The sequence below is a fragment of the Coturnix japonica genome, chromosome 1, assembly GCF_001577835.2.
Source record: "Coturnix japonica isolate 7356 chromosome 1, Coturnix japonica 2.1, whole genome shotgun sequence".
NCBI lineage: Eukaryota > Metazoa > Chordata > Aves > Galliformes > Phasianidae > Coturnix > Coturnix japonica.
The window spans coordinates 39502664-39516798 of NC_029516.1; the positions used below are offsets into that span (position 1 = coordinate 39502664).

Below are 14135 nucleotides of genomic sequence, written 5' to 3' on the forward strand. Positions count from 1 at the left end.
AGAAAAACAATAATCATCACTAATTAGAAGGTTAACTTAGGCACCACTGGAATACAGCATTTAGAAAACAAAGAAGCCAACTCTAAGTTCAGTTCTGAGTTGGATAGTTTCACTTTTGCAATGATTAATCTATAAATTCCCATGAGTCATAAGCTCACACTACTGGCCTTCATAAGCGACTTCTGCACCTGTTTAGTCTTACAATACATTTCTCAGGCTCAAAAATCACCTATGAAGTATATGTCAAATGCAGAGCTGACCTTCCTTTTTAGTTAGTTTCCACTGTTTGAAATAACTGTCTGGATCACTTGGGTGTACTGGATCCCTGAATAATTTTGCAATTTAGAAGTACAATTAAGTTTAAGGAAACAGTCTTGAAAATACTGAGTGCCATTATTTCTGCTACATTAATGTATTATCCCCTGTAACAGTTATTCCTTAATAATATGCTATGAACACATCGCCTGGTAACCTCCTATGGAAGAGACTTAAGTCTTTAAGCGTCTTAGGCCTCACAGCAAGTTCTGTATTTCAGGCAATGGCCTGATCAACATGTTTCTGAAATCTCTCCAGTTTTCAGCCCTTTAATACCAGAACAATTCCTTATCTCAGAAATGTGGGATATACAGACTTTTGTCATACTAAAAGAATACTTCTTCTGAAGATATTTCTGAGCATTTATATATGTAACATTGCATTTTAGTTTGTAGGAAAAAAAAAGTAGGAGCACTTACTGCCTGTCCAGGCCTCAAAAATCTCAGTCACAACAGTATTAGCCATAAGGCAGGGATCTATTTCCATTGTTAAGAGCTACAACATCTTGTGTTTTACTGAATGCTAAGTTCTAAAATGTTCAGTTTAAAGTGCTCCCCAGACATCAGCACGCTCGTAAAAATCCAGCTGTAAAAATGAAGGGTCTAGAGCACCTGCCTAAGAGATTTCATCAGTTGATACATAGGTACTTTTTACTTGTATACAAAGAGCTTTAGGAATTGAACTACAAAACTTCTCACATGCTAGAACTCATTTCACAATGATAGGTGCTTGTGGTCTTGATGCACCTTCGCAACCGCTAGCAAAACAGTTCCTATGGAGGTTCAATCTCTGTTGACTGACAAGTGACTTTTGGAATGTAGTTTTGCTTCAGTTCTCAACCTACAGATTTGTACTAATAGTATCTGAAATAAAAATCCAAACTTATTTGTACCTGCATTTTCCCACCACATTTTGGTAATCCTACACTACCGTTAAATGTCAACTTTGAAGTAGCACTCAAACTATGATATCTTCCAAATAAAAAGCTCTCCTTATCTGCTTAGAAGAAAACATACCTTTGAGTCATCAGTTCAAAACAGTTAAGTTCAGCCTTAAATGAACCATTAAGTAATTCACAGTAAGTACAAAACACTTCATGCAGTTTTCTGCCATACACTTATACTTGGTTGACTGCCACGTGGCAACCAGAACATTTTTAGTTGCTTTAATTAGAATGAAGAAGTGTACGTACCAGTATTTTGGAAGTATAAGCACAATTAACAGAAATTCCTGTGACAAGGTAAGTCATGATATTCTCTGGAATAGCTTCTGGTGCTGGAATTTTTTTGTAATGCTTTTCATTGATGTAAGCTTGGACGACTGTCATCCTGTTCATAGTCAGTGTTCCCGTTTTATCTGAACAAATAGCTGTTGCGTTACCCATTGTTTCACATGCATCCAGATGTCTCACCAAGTTATTGTCTCTCATCATTTTCTAAGAAAATAAAAGCAGTTAACAGTCAGCCATAATTTTCACTCCCTATTTTTGAAATTCTCATTTAGAGTGCTCGGTTTCAGACAGAAGTTTCAGAACATGCTCATCTTTTAAGTTAAGTTCTCCAGCTGGTTGCTGTAAGGATTCCCCTAAGTCCATCATATCAGAGTAAGCATCAGCTTCACCAAAGAGCTCCTAATCAGAGCAACCTATTTTCCCCACATCTGCATGTCAGACCAACTACTGTTAATAATCACAGACTAATAAGGAAATGGTACACAGAACATGGATACAGACTGAGCTTTACCAAACACAATGTTAAAATATATTTCACAAGTAAGGTGGGACTCCATTGGCTCAAGTCTGCTCTTCCTGAATATTCAAAGGAGGAAGTAAACTATGCCACAGACTTATCATAACATAACATTTATATTTAAAAGATGACCGTGTCACACTTCATATCAAATACAAACTGGGAGCCTAACTGTTCAGCCAAGAGAGCGAGAACTAGACAAGTAAAGGTCTAACACTGCTTACAAGTCTATACTTAACGGGTTTGTCTTTAAAATCTGCTCCCCATTTATCCACTTACCTTTACAGAATAAGCCAAAGAAATAGTGACGGCAAGTGGAAGACCCTCAGGGACAGCAACCACAAGTACAGTAACACCAATAATGAAGAATTTAACAAAGTACTGAATATAAATTGGTGTACATTCAGCAAGCCAGGGTCGCTTCTGAACCCAGAAGGTATCAATTACAAAATACAACACAAGGATAATGACTGTGATTGCAGACATCAACAAACCTTGTTAAAAAGAGAATAAAGAGTTTTCAGAAAAATAGTTCAAATGTTTGACAATACAGATTCTGGATAAGTCAAGGGCAAACATTTCTCCCTTTGTAGAAGATACAATTCAGAATTTAAAAAAGCAATTCAGAAACCACGGAGACAGTTCTCAGAGGTACACTGACTTTTAACACAAGCATTTCCTCACAAAAAAGCCTATAAACTATGGGGTTGTTTGTTTGTTTTTCAACTAATTGAAAAGTGCAGATCTAATTATGAATGGGAGAGACCATTATGTAAGGTAAATTGACTATGGCAAATAACAATTAAAAGAGTTCAGCAAGCCTTCCATGACTACACACTGGTGACAAACTCAGCAGAGAAAGCAGGTATCTTTTCATACCTTACTTCCTGATGAAGCTGGGAGTAAATATGGCAGGTAAACACAATGTTCAATGAAACTGGAATAACTGGGAAGACAAACTAGAACTAAAGTTAACAAGCTGAGTGGCACACTTAAGATAACACAAGAAAAAGAGTAAAAGAAATTGCACCTTGTGAAACACCAGAAATAGCCCGTTGAACTCTACAGTCAATATATTGTTCTCCAAGTACATTGTTATGTTTATCTAAAAGTATCTTTTGTAACAGTAATTCAACATTATGAAGTTTGAAATTCCTGTTCTAGAAGCTAATACACTACAGCTCGAGTATTTAAATCAGGAAAAATATTACCAGTATTAGGCAGTCAGAGAAGCCATCAGCACACTCAAGCATGCTGGCACACTTACATGTATTTGAATTTTACATTTCAGTAGCTAGCCTTGATCAGCTTATCTTCTCACGTAAACGTGAGGCATCAGCAAAAATAGTACTGGTAATGCATACCTGCTTTGCCAATCTGAACTGCAAGCTTTGTCAGCTTTCCCTGAAGGACAGATTTTTCTTTCTTGTGCATGTTGGATTTCTTCTTGTCTTTGTCATCTCCATCCACACCATCCTCACTCTTCAGTGGCTGCATTTCCATAGCTGCACCATCTTGAGCTTTAGCTATAAATTACAAACAAATAAGATTTAGCCATTCCAGTATCCCTGAAATCAATAGTACACATAGATTCTGATTCTAGCAGGCAGTTTAGCACAAGTGTAGTGTAGTACCTGATATCCAGAAATGGCATAACATCCTTGAATATTTTAAAGCATAGCCAGATACCACAGAAATAAACTTTAGAAATGTGTAAACATAAGACTATCAAAGTTCATTTATTATTCTTTTTTTTTTTCTTTTTTTTTTTAAGGAAAATTTACTTAGATTATTGTTCAACCCAGGCACTTTGAATGTAAAGATGCAATAAGCATTTTCATACTAAAGTATGTTGTCACTGATTACACTTAGAAAATAAGTACATACAAGAGAGGATCATGTATTTACCTTTGTTGCGGTTCTCAATGGCTCCATCTTGCTTTTTGCCTGTCAGAGAGTGGAACAAGTTATGTTTCACACTGGCCATGCAGAGTCCATCTCAGTATTAAGGCTTACATAAAAGACATATTAGTATCTGCTGAGACAAGTATCTGTATTTCAAAAACTATAAAGCAAACTGGGAGACAGAAGGCTAACATGAATAGTCAAAGTGTAAGTTAACTCACATAAGCAACTCACATCATTTTTCTGGACAGCAGAAGTCTCATACAGGAAAAGTACTACCCAGACATAGTTAAGTTTGCACAGGCTCTGGTACAAACATTTATATGCAACTAAAAGGTAACACAGCAGAAGGCATCACCTGGCCAGACAGCTGTCCTATGAAAGTGTCTTTAGTTGAAGAGTGTAGTGATTTAGTTGTAGGAAAGCTTTTTAAGTGCTTTCCTCAAACTTCTACTGGGAAGGGGATCTGTGTCATGCAAGAGATCCTGGCAGTCTCACTCTTACTCTGTTCCAACTCTGGCAAGTCTACCTGACTACTGCGGTAATGAACTTTATGATTCCACTTACAGAATCAGTGCTTATGCATAGCATTGCAGAAGTCACTGTAGTGTATTTTTATAAATAAATATTTATAAATCCACACCAAAGCTTAATGGAGGCACAGTGCTGGATTAATGGATCTATGCTAACCCTATTTACGCAAGCATGAACATAATCTGTTGGCAACATACCAACATTAAAGAATGAAGAGAACAGTTCAGTTCCTAACAAAATACCACTCCTAACTCTGTTCAGAAGAGCAGTTCAGCAAAAGACCATGAAGACCATTAGAATAATGAAAAATTAATGAATGAAATTTATGAATGAAACATTAAATGCAACTAAATCTAACTGTGTCAACATGCAGCTTGTTAGAAGGTCACTACCCTTTTTTGTTTTGGTTTTCAGGTAAGATGGTTTACATAATGCCCTGACAAGAGGCAAACTAGCAGCTTTTCTTCTAACCAGAGAAATCCGACTTCATGGTTACTATTGGCAATAACTTAAAATGAAAGAACAAAGTCAAAGAACTTTGAACAAAACCCACAATAGTTCAGTCTTACTGCTATTTCATTTTATCTATTGCTTTAAAGTAAGTAGCCTGAAGTGAGTAAGAGCTAGAAGAAAACTTGGAATAAAACTCAGATAGAAGAAAATCAACTTGTCATCCATGATAGCATGCTTGACATTTAATACTTCCAGCGTACTGTTATATTACTACTGATATGATCTGGTGTTTTTCTTTTACACACAAGGTTTTCCCCCAGCATCCACTGAACAACTGATGAGAAAAACAGCATGCCCATATTCTCCTGAAGATGTCACTTTGGACTTGTTAAGAATTCATTATGTGCTGATTTAGTATTTGTTCTTTCCTAGGTCTCCGTTCTCTCTTTCAAGAAAGAAGTCCTGCAATTGAATTGCTTCTAACTCCCTGCACATACATATGGTTTCACTCTGAACCAAGACATATACAGCCAACTAAAGATAGCCACTTTAATCTCCTTAACATTCACAGAGAAGCTAATTTAGTTTAACCTGAATTTTACCAAGGAGAATTCTAACAGCCACATAACTTAAAGGAAAGAGGAAGTTGCCTATCTTGGAAGACAAATTAAAAACAGGTTTTCAGTTCCAACAATACACCAAAACACTATATGTCAAAAAAACTTCTGCTTATGTAATTCATATTAGCAGACTATCAATAAAAGCTATCACCTTATCCCATATCAGCTACTATAGCTTACTACCTTCTCCCTCCTCTGTCAGAGAAGAGTAAAAGGTAGAAAATCCCCTAAATCAATTCCTGGCAGTGCTGCAAATCAGCTTCTAGTCTTCACTATTCCACTTGAGCTTGAACCTCACTTTGAACTCAAAGCAAATTTCAGAAAGGGTCAGAATTTTTAACAGAGCTTGTAGAAAAGGCATAGTTCAATCTTAACCCCCGCACAGAGCACACATTTCAATAAACACCCATTTAGTTTGAAAGCTAAGATTCATATGCACATTCCTATATAGCTTCTCATCATCATTTCTTAGAAAGAAAGAGTATACTTTTCAGCAAAGACCCTCACAGACTCCCTCTCATTCAGTTTATCTCACAACTGTTTCTATAAAAACTTGGTGGTGGTGAATGAAGTTCAGTCCTTAACACACCTTATGAAAGCTAGCATCAAAACATCACCATCTAACATTTCTAAGCTTTGACTCTTAGACAAGATGAAAGATTATGACTTATAACACTAGTGGCTGATTAAATCCTTCCAAATAGGAGAGGCATCCTGTTTCACCCTTCACAGAAGAGCTCTAATATGGTCTGGGTTACAATTTCCTTATTCCTCTAAAAGGAAATTCTACAGAAAAGCATCACTAAGTTATTTTATTTTGTACTTCTTTGAGATTTACAACTCCGGAAGAAAAGGGCTGACAGATGAAACTGTCTGCTTACCTTCAGCAAAATATATTTCTATTAAAGTTATCCATGAGCTCAGTGTATCAGTGATAAAAACTTCTCCTTTCCAAGTGGGATTTTTTCACTAAAGAGCTTACCTTACAAGACCTAATTAGAAGCAGAACTAGATGCTCATTAGGCTGATTTGCTGTTAATAACCTCTTTGTCATAAACAAGTGTTTCTTATGAGACGTGAATGTACTTTAAAGTTACGTGAGATGGCAGTTTAACAAGTAGCTCCAGGCACCTATAATACTTTTCCATTCACTATAATTCAAGAGTTCACACCTTCCTTCCTAGCGAAAGAAGATTACTATGCTTACTTTTTTTGTCCTTCTTCTCTTTTTCCTTCTCCTCTTCTTCTCCTCCAGCCCCAAGCAGGGTAAAGATGATTCCAGTCTGAGAGTTCACACCCACAGCAGTTACCACCATCCGCCCAGAGCCTTCCATCACATGAGTGCCTGGAAGAAGGTATTGGATTCTCCATTGAAACTTCAACAGTTGTATGAAAAGCACAAAGGAAATTCATTCTCAAACTTCATAGTGACAGAATCTTAAGATGATGCATACAGATATCTTAAAGCACAGTAATATAATTATATTATAAGTATTATATAAGTATTATATAAGGTAAGTTGCCAAAACTATCTGGAAAATAAAGCCATAATCAACAACATGAAATGTTCATCAGCTTTAAGAATCCATTCGCTTGGACAAAGTTTTGCAGCAGACATCAGCCTAGATAAGGTCCACTTTGCTAGATTTAAATATCACAGATAAAAATAATCTGTTCCCATGGAAAACTAACCACGTTTTTAAGTGCTACACACCTGAAAGCAACATAGGATCTCGGTCCAAAGACTTTTTAACATGGTCAGACTCTCCAGTCAGTGAGCTTTCATCAATTTTGAGGTCATTTCCTTGAATGAGTATGCCATCAGCCGGTAAAAGGTCACCTACAAGAGATCATTTGGTGTGTTGATTTCAGATACTTCTTTGAAAACAAAATGAAGTTCAACTCTAAAAATATGTTTACCATATTTCACTTGTGCAATATCTCCAACAACTATGTCAGCTACTGGTATTTGGATGACTTGGCCACCTCTGATGACTGTGAATTTCTGTTCTTGTTCAATACGGCTCTGCAGTCCACGAAACTGCTTCTCCTTGCTCCAGTCATTGAAGGCAGTGACAAGTACAACACAGATAACAGAAAGGAGGATGGCTGCACCTTCAATCCAACCTGCTTCAGATTCCTCCTCCTCTTCACCAACATTTACTGATCCACACACTGTAGAAAACAAGATTTAAAGCATTTAGAGCAGAAGGCTTGCATAGATAATTACTTCATAAAACACAAGTTTTCCCAAACAAAAGAATGTTTGCTAAATATTTTCCTTGCTGGCCTTAATGGCAATTTAGATTGTTTTCAACAAGGGCAGCACATAAAGAAGATCTGTGCTCATATGAACATGAGAAATGCTGATAGAGAAAATTACCCAGTTTGCACTATCTCTCAAAGTGACACATACTAAGAGGCAAAGACTGGACTATTAGTTGGTATCAGGAGGTGGATACCATTTCCTACTTTACCCTTCTCCCAACAAACCAGATGCAATTGCTGAAGTTTGGCTTAAGTAAGGCCAGATCCCTCTGTCTTCTGTTTTGAACTTCTAGCTTCATTTCTTACATTGGACAGTTACAAGTGTCATAGTGCAAATCATGAAAAAAAATTAAGACATACTGACTTCGTAAAGAAAGCAAATGAACACAAGATACAAATTGCTTAAATATTTGAGATGAAGCTAACAAGATACTTGCACAGAAGCTTGGCTGATCTCACACAGATCATCGCTCCTGCTGCTTATATTCCATCTTTCCTACTACTTTGTGTAGAATCAACCTAGATCATGACATGAAATCCTGCGTTGCCTTTCTAAGGCAAGGCAGAGTCCTAGTGTTATCTCTGTAAGGAATGATCAGCTACGTTTCCATTATTATTGTCTTCCATCAGATTCACAATATTAGCACGCTGGAAAAGGCAAGTCAATAGTATAAGAGAGGTAGGCATTTACTTTTTGAAATATTTACTTACATGCTTCATTTCCTCCAGGAGGCTGGTAAAAAGAAAGGCCCAAGGACACTACGGCTGCCATTTCTAATATAATTAGTGTAACATCCTGTAGTGCTTCCCATACTAACTGAAGAAATGTTTTTGGCTTTTTAGGAGGTATAAAGTTCTTCCCAAAAACTGCTTCTCTCCTTTCTATATCTGCTGGATTTCCACTTAAACCTATTTAGTAAGAAGACAAAATTAGCAGTTCTCCTTTCATGGAGTCACGTGTCACTCCATATTTTACAATAATACTGAAAAAAACACATCAAGTATACATACGTAGGTATCATTCTTAAACCAGGCTTGCTGTATATCATAATCCACATTTCGCCAATAATCAATAAGATGAAGGTCTATCCGCTTGTGCTTAACACGGCGGAACAACAAAATAACAGTAACAGACACTCCCAAAAAAATGTAAATAAGTGTACAAGACAAGATTACCAGAGGGCTGCTCCAAAAGTAATGCCTCCAATTTTATTTTATTGCTCCTCTGCAGGGTGGTATTGGTGGAACGGTGGTAGAGATTGAACCTTCCCACCAATATTCCACTACAGATGGCAGCAGAGGGCAGTCAGACAAAATGACACCTGACATTGGAACACGAATGAAGCAAATGTGTGAAACCGAATTCTTCCATGTGGAAAAGATTTGCAACTCTTAACATTCACTGATATTTGCTGACCATTTATGGAGCCCAAACAGTAGATGAGAGCACAATGAGGCAAGGGGTGGTGTGTTTCAGCATCAATGACAGATGGCTACCTCCACTGAGCAGATTTTCAAGAGCACAGAACACAGGCTCTTGATCATCACTGGCAAAAATACACCGTTAACAACGGTGACTATGTTGAAAAGTAGTGTTTTGTAGCTGAGAATTAGCTCTATCAAATACAGTCATTGTGCTCTTTGTATCTGTTATAGTTTCCATGGAAATAAATAGGTGACATTACTTCAGAGCAACCTATATAGCAGAACTACTGCTCAAGAGACAGAGCAGCACCATCAGTTCAAACAAGCCCAGGACTCCAGCTCTGGTTGCCACAGTATGGATTCTGCATTCAGAGAGAGCATCCTAGGATCCTGCAATTCACCTAATACTTTGATGATGCGTTTAATACAATTCATAATGTAAAATATGATTAACGTCATGCTTATGCATAATTTATTATATAAAACTCTATGAAAGTCACTGAAGCTCTCCAAGAATCACAAGGTGAGTGGCAGCCACAGTGCTGCTTCCATCTGGGCAGCAGCTGGTGAATGCTCTGAAGCTTCCACCTCTTCACATCCCCCATCAGAGAATGTATGTGGTAGTGCATAGGTAGTCAGTCCTTATGGGCTTTAAAACCATCTTCTTGCTTAGGTAGTATATTTCTTTCTGGATCCTTCTTACTGCCTCAATTCTCTCGCCATCCTTAAGTACACCAGTAATTAATTAAGAGTGAGGAACATTCCCCAGAAAGCACTGCATGCCTCAGCAGTTAGCTAAGCCCCTAAAAATAAAAGAATACCAAATATACTCAGTGCAAAGTCATGCACGCAAGGTCTTCCACATGCTTAGCTCCTGTTTAAGCCTTCAACAACAGACAGTTACCTAATGCTTCACTACAAATTTCCCTTTTGAAGGGAAAATGAACCAACTTTTTTGCTTTATTCAGAGTAGAGCTTTGGATACCTCACAGCCCTCCTGTTTCACATTGTTATTATAAGTATTTCTTTTTAAAAAAGAAAGCAAAGACACTAATTTTCTGAGTAGTAGTTTTTCAGTAGTTAACCCAACTGTTGAGGGATTATCGAGGCATTAAAAACACCCTAGGAAACCAACAAGTACACAACTGGTTGTCATATTAAATGGATAATCTAACATCTCCAACAGTCATTTCCTAGAATCAATAAGGAACCACAGTAAACAAACAAAATGATGTAGACATGGAAACATTGATGGCGGTCTCTCTCCAGAAAACAGGGAGGATTTTGTTACTGCAGATACATCAAACATACATTTATTTGAACTTATTTGAGTTTGTACACAAAAATGACATAAGCATGTAAGTATTTAATTTATTTAAAGTGATAATGGTCAAAGACAGTCCCTATTTCTGTTTCTCATTTTATATCAATTAGGTCCGATCTTCATTTTGTCTGAAAAGAGACATTATCTTACATTGTCAACAGCCTCAAAGCAAGCAATAACACACTGAACTTGTCAACTCAGTTTCAAAACTACCAGTACTTTTGCACTGAGGCCACTTGTAATTATGTAAGTCAGCATTTCACATCATACAGAGACCTTCTGAATAGGAAGATGCGTCATTAGGCCTTGCAGATACACAAAAGACTTGAGAGAACTCAAAATAGTATAATGCACAGAACAGAATAGAAGCACAAACTATTCTGAGTTGGAACGAACCCATAATGACCAAACTTAATGCCCAGGCAGCTTTCATAGTCCTGTTCAGGGTTTCTCCTTATAAATTTCTCTGCTTCTACATTTATAACTTGAATAACAACATAAAGACTTAGTTATTCTTCTAAATTAGTTCTACAGTAACACCCCTCTGAGACAACCTTATTCTCTAAAAATTCATGTAGAGATTTAGAATCAAAACACCATTTCTGTACAATTTGTAACTCATCTTAACCTTTTCCAATGTAATTATCAAGTTCAGCTACTGAATCCTTCCGAATTTTTGAGCTGCTATCACACTTTCAAATAAAGCTGTATCTTTTTATCAATTTAGTCGTTGTTAAACACATCTAAAATGTTAAGCTCTTTTAAAAGGAAAGGCTTTGATTGTGCAGTTCTTAGTACAGTAGAATCAGCCTGCAGAAAGGGGTACTTAGCTATGTGACATTACAGGACACCCATGAAGAGAATCCTGCAGTACACCATCTGCTTGGTGCTTTTCATGGTCATACATCCTTACAGTTTGCAGTAATAACCGCCCTTAAGGTTCACAAACAACTGCAAAATTGGATTTCACCCTCAGTTCAGTTCTCGTTATTTGAATACTAATGAAGTTTCCCTTCTCACTGGAAAAACAAACAAACAAAACAACAACAAAAAACATCCCCAACTTTCAATGCCATTCAACAAGTTCACAGGATGCCAGGAGACCAATGCTCTAAGACTGTCATATTGCTTGTACACATGTACTAATGCTGATGATGAGAAATGGAGCTTGCATTCCTCATTTCTTTGCCAGCCTAAAACTGGTCTACTGGTACACCAGATATATGAGCTAGCTACTTGCCATTTGTTTAATGGAAGCCAGTTGACCTTCTGAAATTGATTCAGCAATCTGGACTTAAGAAATCTGGTAGATAAAGCCAAAATACACTACATGCAGATGCACAGAGAAGTATCATTCTGAATTAGACAGAATAATGGAATTGCAGGGGTTGGAAGGGACCTCAAGAGATCATTGAGATCAACCCCACTGCTAAAGCAGGCTCCCTACAATAGGTTCCGCATTTAGGCATTATTAGGCTGCTCTTGAGACAAGGGGACAAACATTTTCATAGCATTTTAGAAGGACAGAAAGCAATATCTCTCCAGAATTAAGACAGCAACTATTTCACTGCTACCAACATCAAGCTGGTTAAAAGCTGTAATAGTACTTAAATGCGGAGACACCAGAATTTGCCAATATCTTGATTTTGGTACTCAGTATCAGTCTCTATTGACAGCAGGACATCAACTTAACATAAGCTAAACAAAAAAAAATATTTCAATGAGATAATGTAATTTAGATAACTTAAGCAATACAACTGGAGCCCCATTTCTTTCACAAATTAAAACTCAGTTTTCATTTCAACTGGAAAAGAGGGTTAAGTCTTCATGAAAACTCCTGGAAAGCTCTCAGCAAGGAGATCTTACGTTTATAAATAATGACATTTCCAGAATGCTACAGAGTCTGAAATGGCAAAGACTTGTTTAAAAGATCCTTGTTTCTAGAGACCATGAGTGTGTGATAACTTTGCATACCTCCTACTCATGGTCACAGTACCACACAGTGCCTGAAGCTACACCAACAGTTTATCTTGTAGGTCAACTGAAAATTACAGAATAGTGAATAATAAAGACTTAAGTGAGAAATGGCTTAGAAATACCTTAGTATTGTATCATGGTACAATTACATAACAGATTTCACTAGTTTTAAAAGTTGCTATATTAAGGAATGCAAAAGCTGGGTCACAACACACAAGAGCTAATTAGCCCTGCATTAGACTACTAGAACTTTGTTCTATGACAGCATGATCTAAATTTTTAATGCACCCCATAGTTCACAAACTTGCATATTCATAGCAGGTTAAACACTGTTACTTTGCACTGCTACTTCCTATCCGGATTCCTACATAAAAGCTTCCTCCTATGTACAATTTTGCCTCTAATTCAAAATGATGCATAGTTGGACAAGGTGGAAACCCTTGCTTATTCACCAAAGTATCAACCTGCCTTAGAGAAGAAACACTATTTTATTATTATAGTAACTGAAATACCTTTATAAACTTCATTATAATAAAACAACAACAATGATAAACAAACTAGTTTGACTGAAGCATTTCCTATGTGGAATTTTCTCAGTAATAATGTGAAAATCATCATACCTTCATTTGGTGAAGTTTTCAATTTTGCACAGATGCCCTGCACATCTCCGTAGCATTCCTGTATTTTATGCAGTGCATCTGTAGCTCGAAGTTCCATAAGAGAACGAAGCTCTGCAAGAGTGACTCCAAATTCTCCATGATTAGCTTCTTTGACAGCATTTTTTACACCACTATATGCAACCGAGTTGTTTGCCATATCACCCATCTTGCCAGTCTTTAGCGTTGGTAATTTCCAGTAAGGAATAAGACTTCAACTTAATATATTTCCAAAAGGAAAATAAATCCTCCAGGTATGAAGACAGTCAAGGCAGCAGACACATCACCCAAGTAAGAGACCCATTTTGGAGAGATATCTTTGAGGTCGTCCCATGACGAGCTGTGTTCCCCAAGCCAAATGACAGGCACAATCTAGGGAAAGAATAAACACAGATTAATATATCACATTGCAAGACAGTCCTATTTTACTGAGGCTACAGAACAAATTTCTGCCTAAGGACAAGTTCCATATATTTCTCACTATGTTTTTAGTCAGTATTCAGCTGGCAGAGTGACAAGGCATAAAATAGATGCTTCCAGCCCCAAAATAACCTTGCGTTATTGTACTCCCTAACCTGTCAGTAGAGCCGGTGACTTCACATCATAGATTTTGCTTGGTACATCCCTATGGTTTGACACCAACAGGAGACCTCTATAAATGCCTGGAAGTAAATCAGCACCCAGTGAAATGAGGTATGGAACATTTGCAATGGGAAACACACACAGTAAAAATACGCTCGAGTCACAAATACTGAACTACCACAAAAGTACCAGAGAAGTCTCAGAGCTCAAGATGAGCAAGCTTCTGAGCACAAGCAAAAGGGAGACTAAGGTCAGCTCTTCCAGTTAACACCAACCCACAGGATTTGCAGATTTGACCTGCATATACACATGTATCCATTTAACAAAA

At 37.2% G+C, this 14135-nt stretch overlaps 1 protein-coding gene across 4 annotated transcripts in view; it reads right to left on the reverse strand.

The window, feature by feature from the left end:
- ATP2B1 (ATPase plasma membrane Ca2+ transporting 1) overlaps positions 1 to 13593 on the reverse strand; it is a 31518-nt gene extending 17925 nt beyond the window's left edge. For 3 of the 4 annotated variants that reach the window (XM_032443839.1, XM_032443842.1, XM_032443853.1), the window contains exons 1-9: positions 13190 to 13593; positions 8555 to 8752; positions 7496 to 7750; positions 7290 to 7415; positions 6783 to 6920; positions 3972 to 4010; positions 3428 to 3589; positions 2343 to 2557; positions 1508 to 1750 (exon numbers count right to left, since the gene is read on the reverse strand). In XM_032443839.1, coding sequence (XP_032299730.1) covers positions 1508 to 1750; positions 2343 to 2557; positions 3428 to 3589; positions 3972 to 4010; positions 6783 to 6920; positions 7290 to 7415; positions 7496 to 7750; positions 8555 to 8752; positions 13190 to 13394 — 1581 coding nt within the window. In that variant the 5' untranslated portion in view covers positions 13395 to 13593. The remainder of the gene's footprint in view (positions 1 to 1507; positions 1751 to 2342; positions 2558 to 3427; positions 3590 to 3971; positions 4011 to 6782; positions 6921 to 7289; positions 7416 to 7495; positions 7751 to 8554; positions 8753 to 13189) is intronic. The other variant, XM_032443848.1, reaches the window with a different exon arrangement.
- Positions 13594 to 14135: the final 542 nt, after the last annotated feature.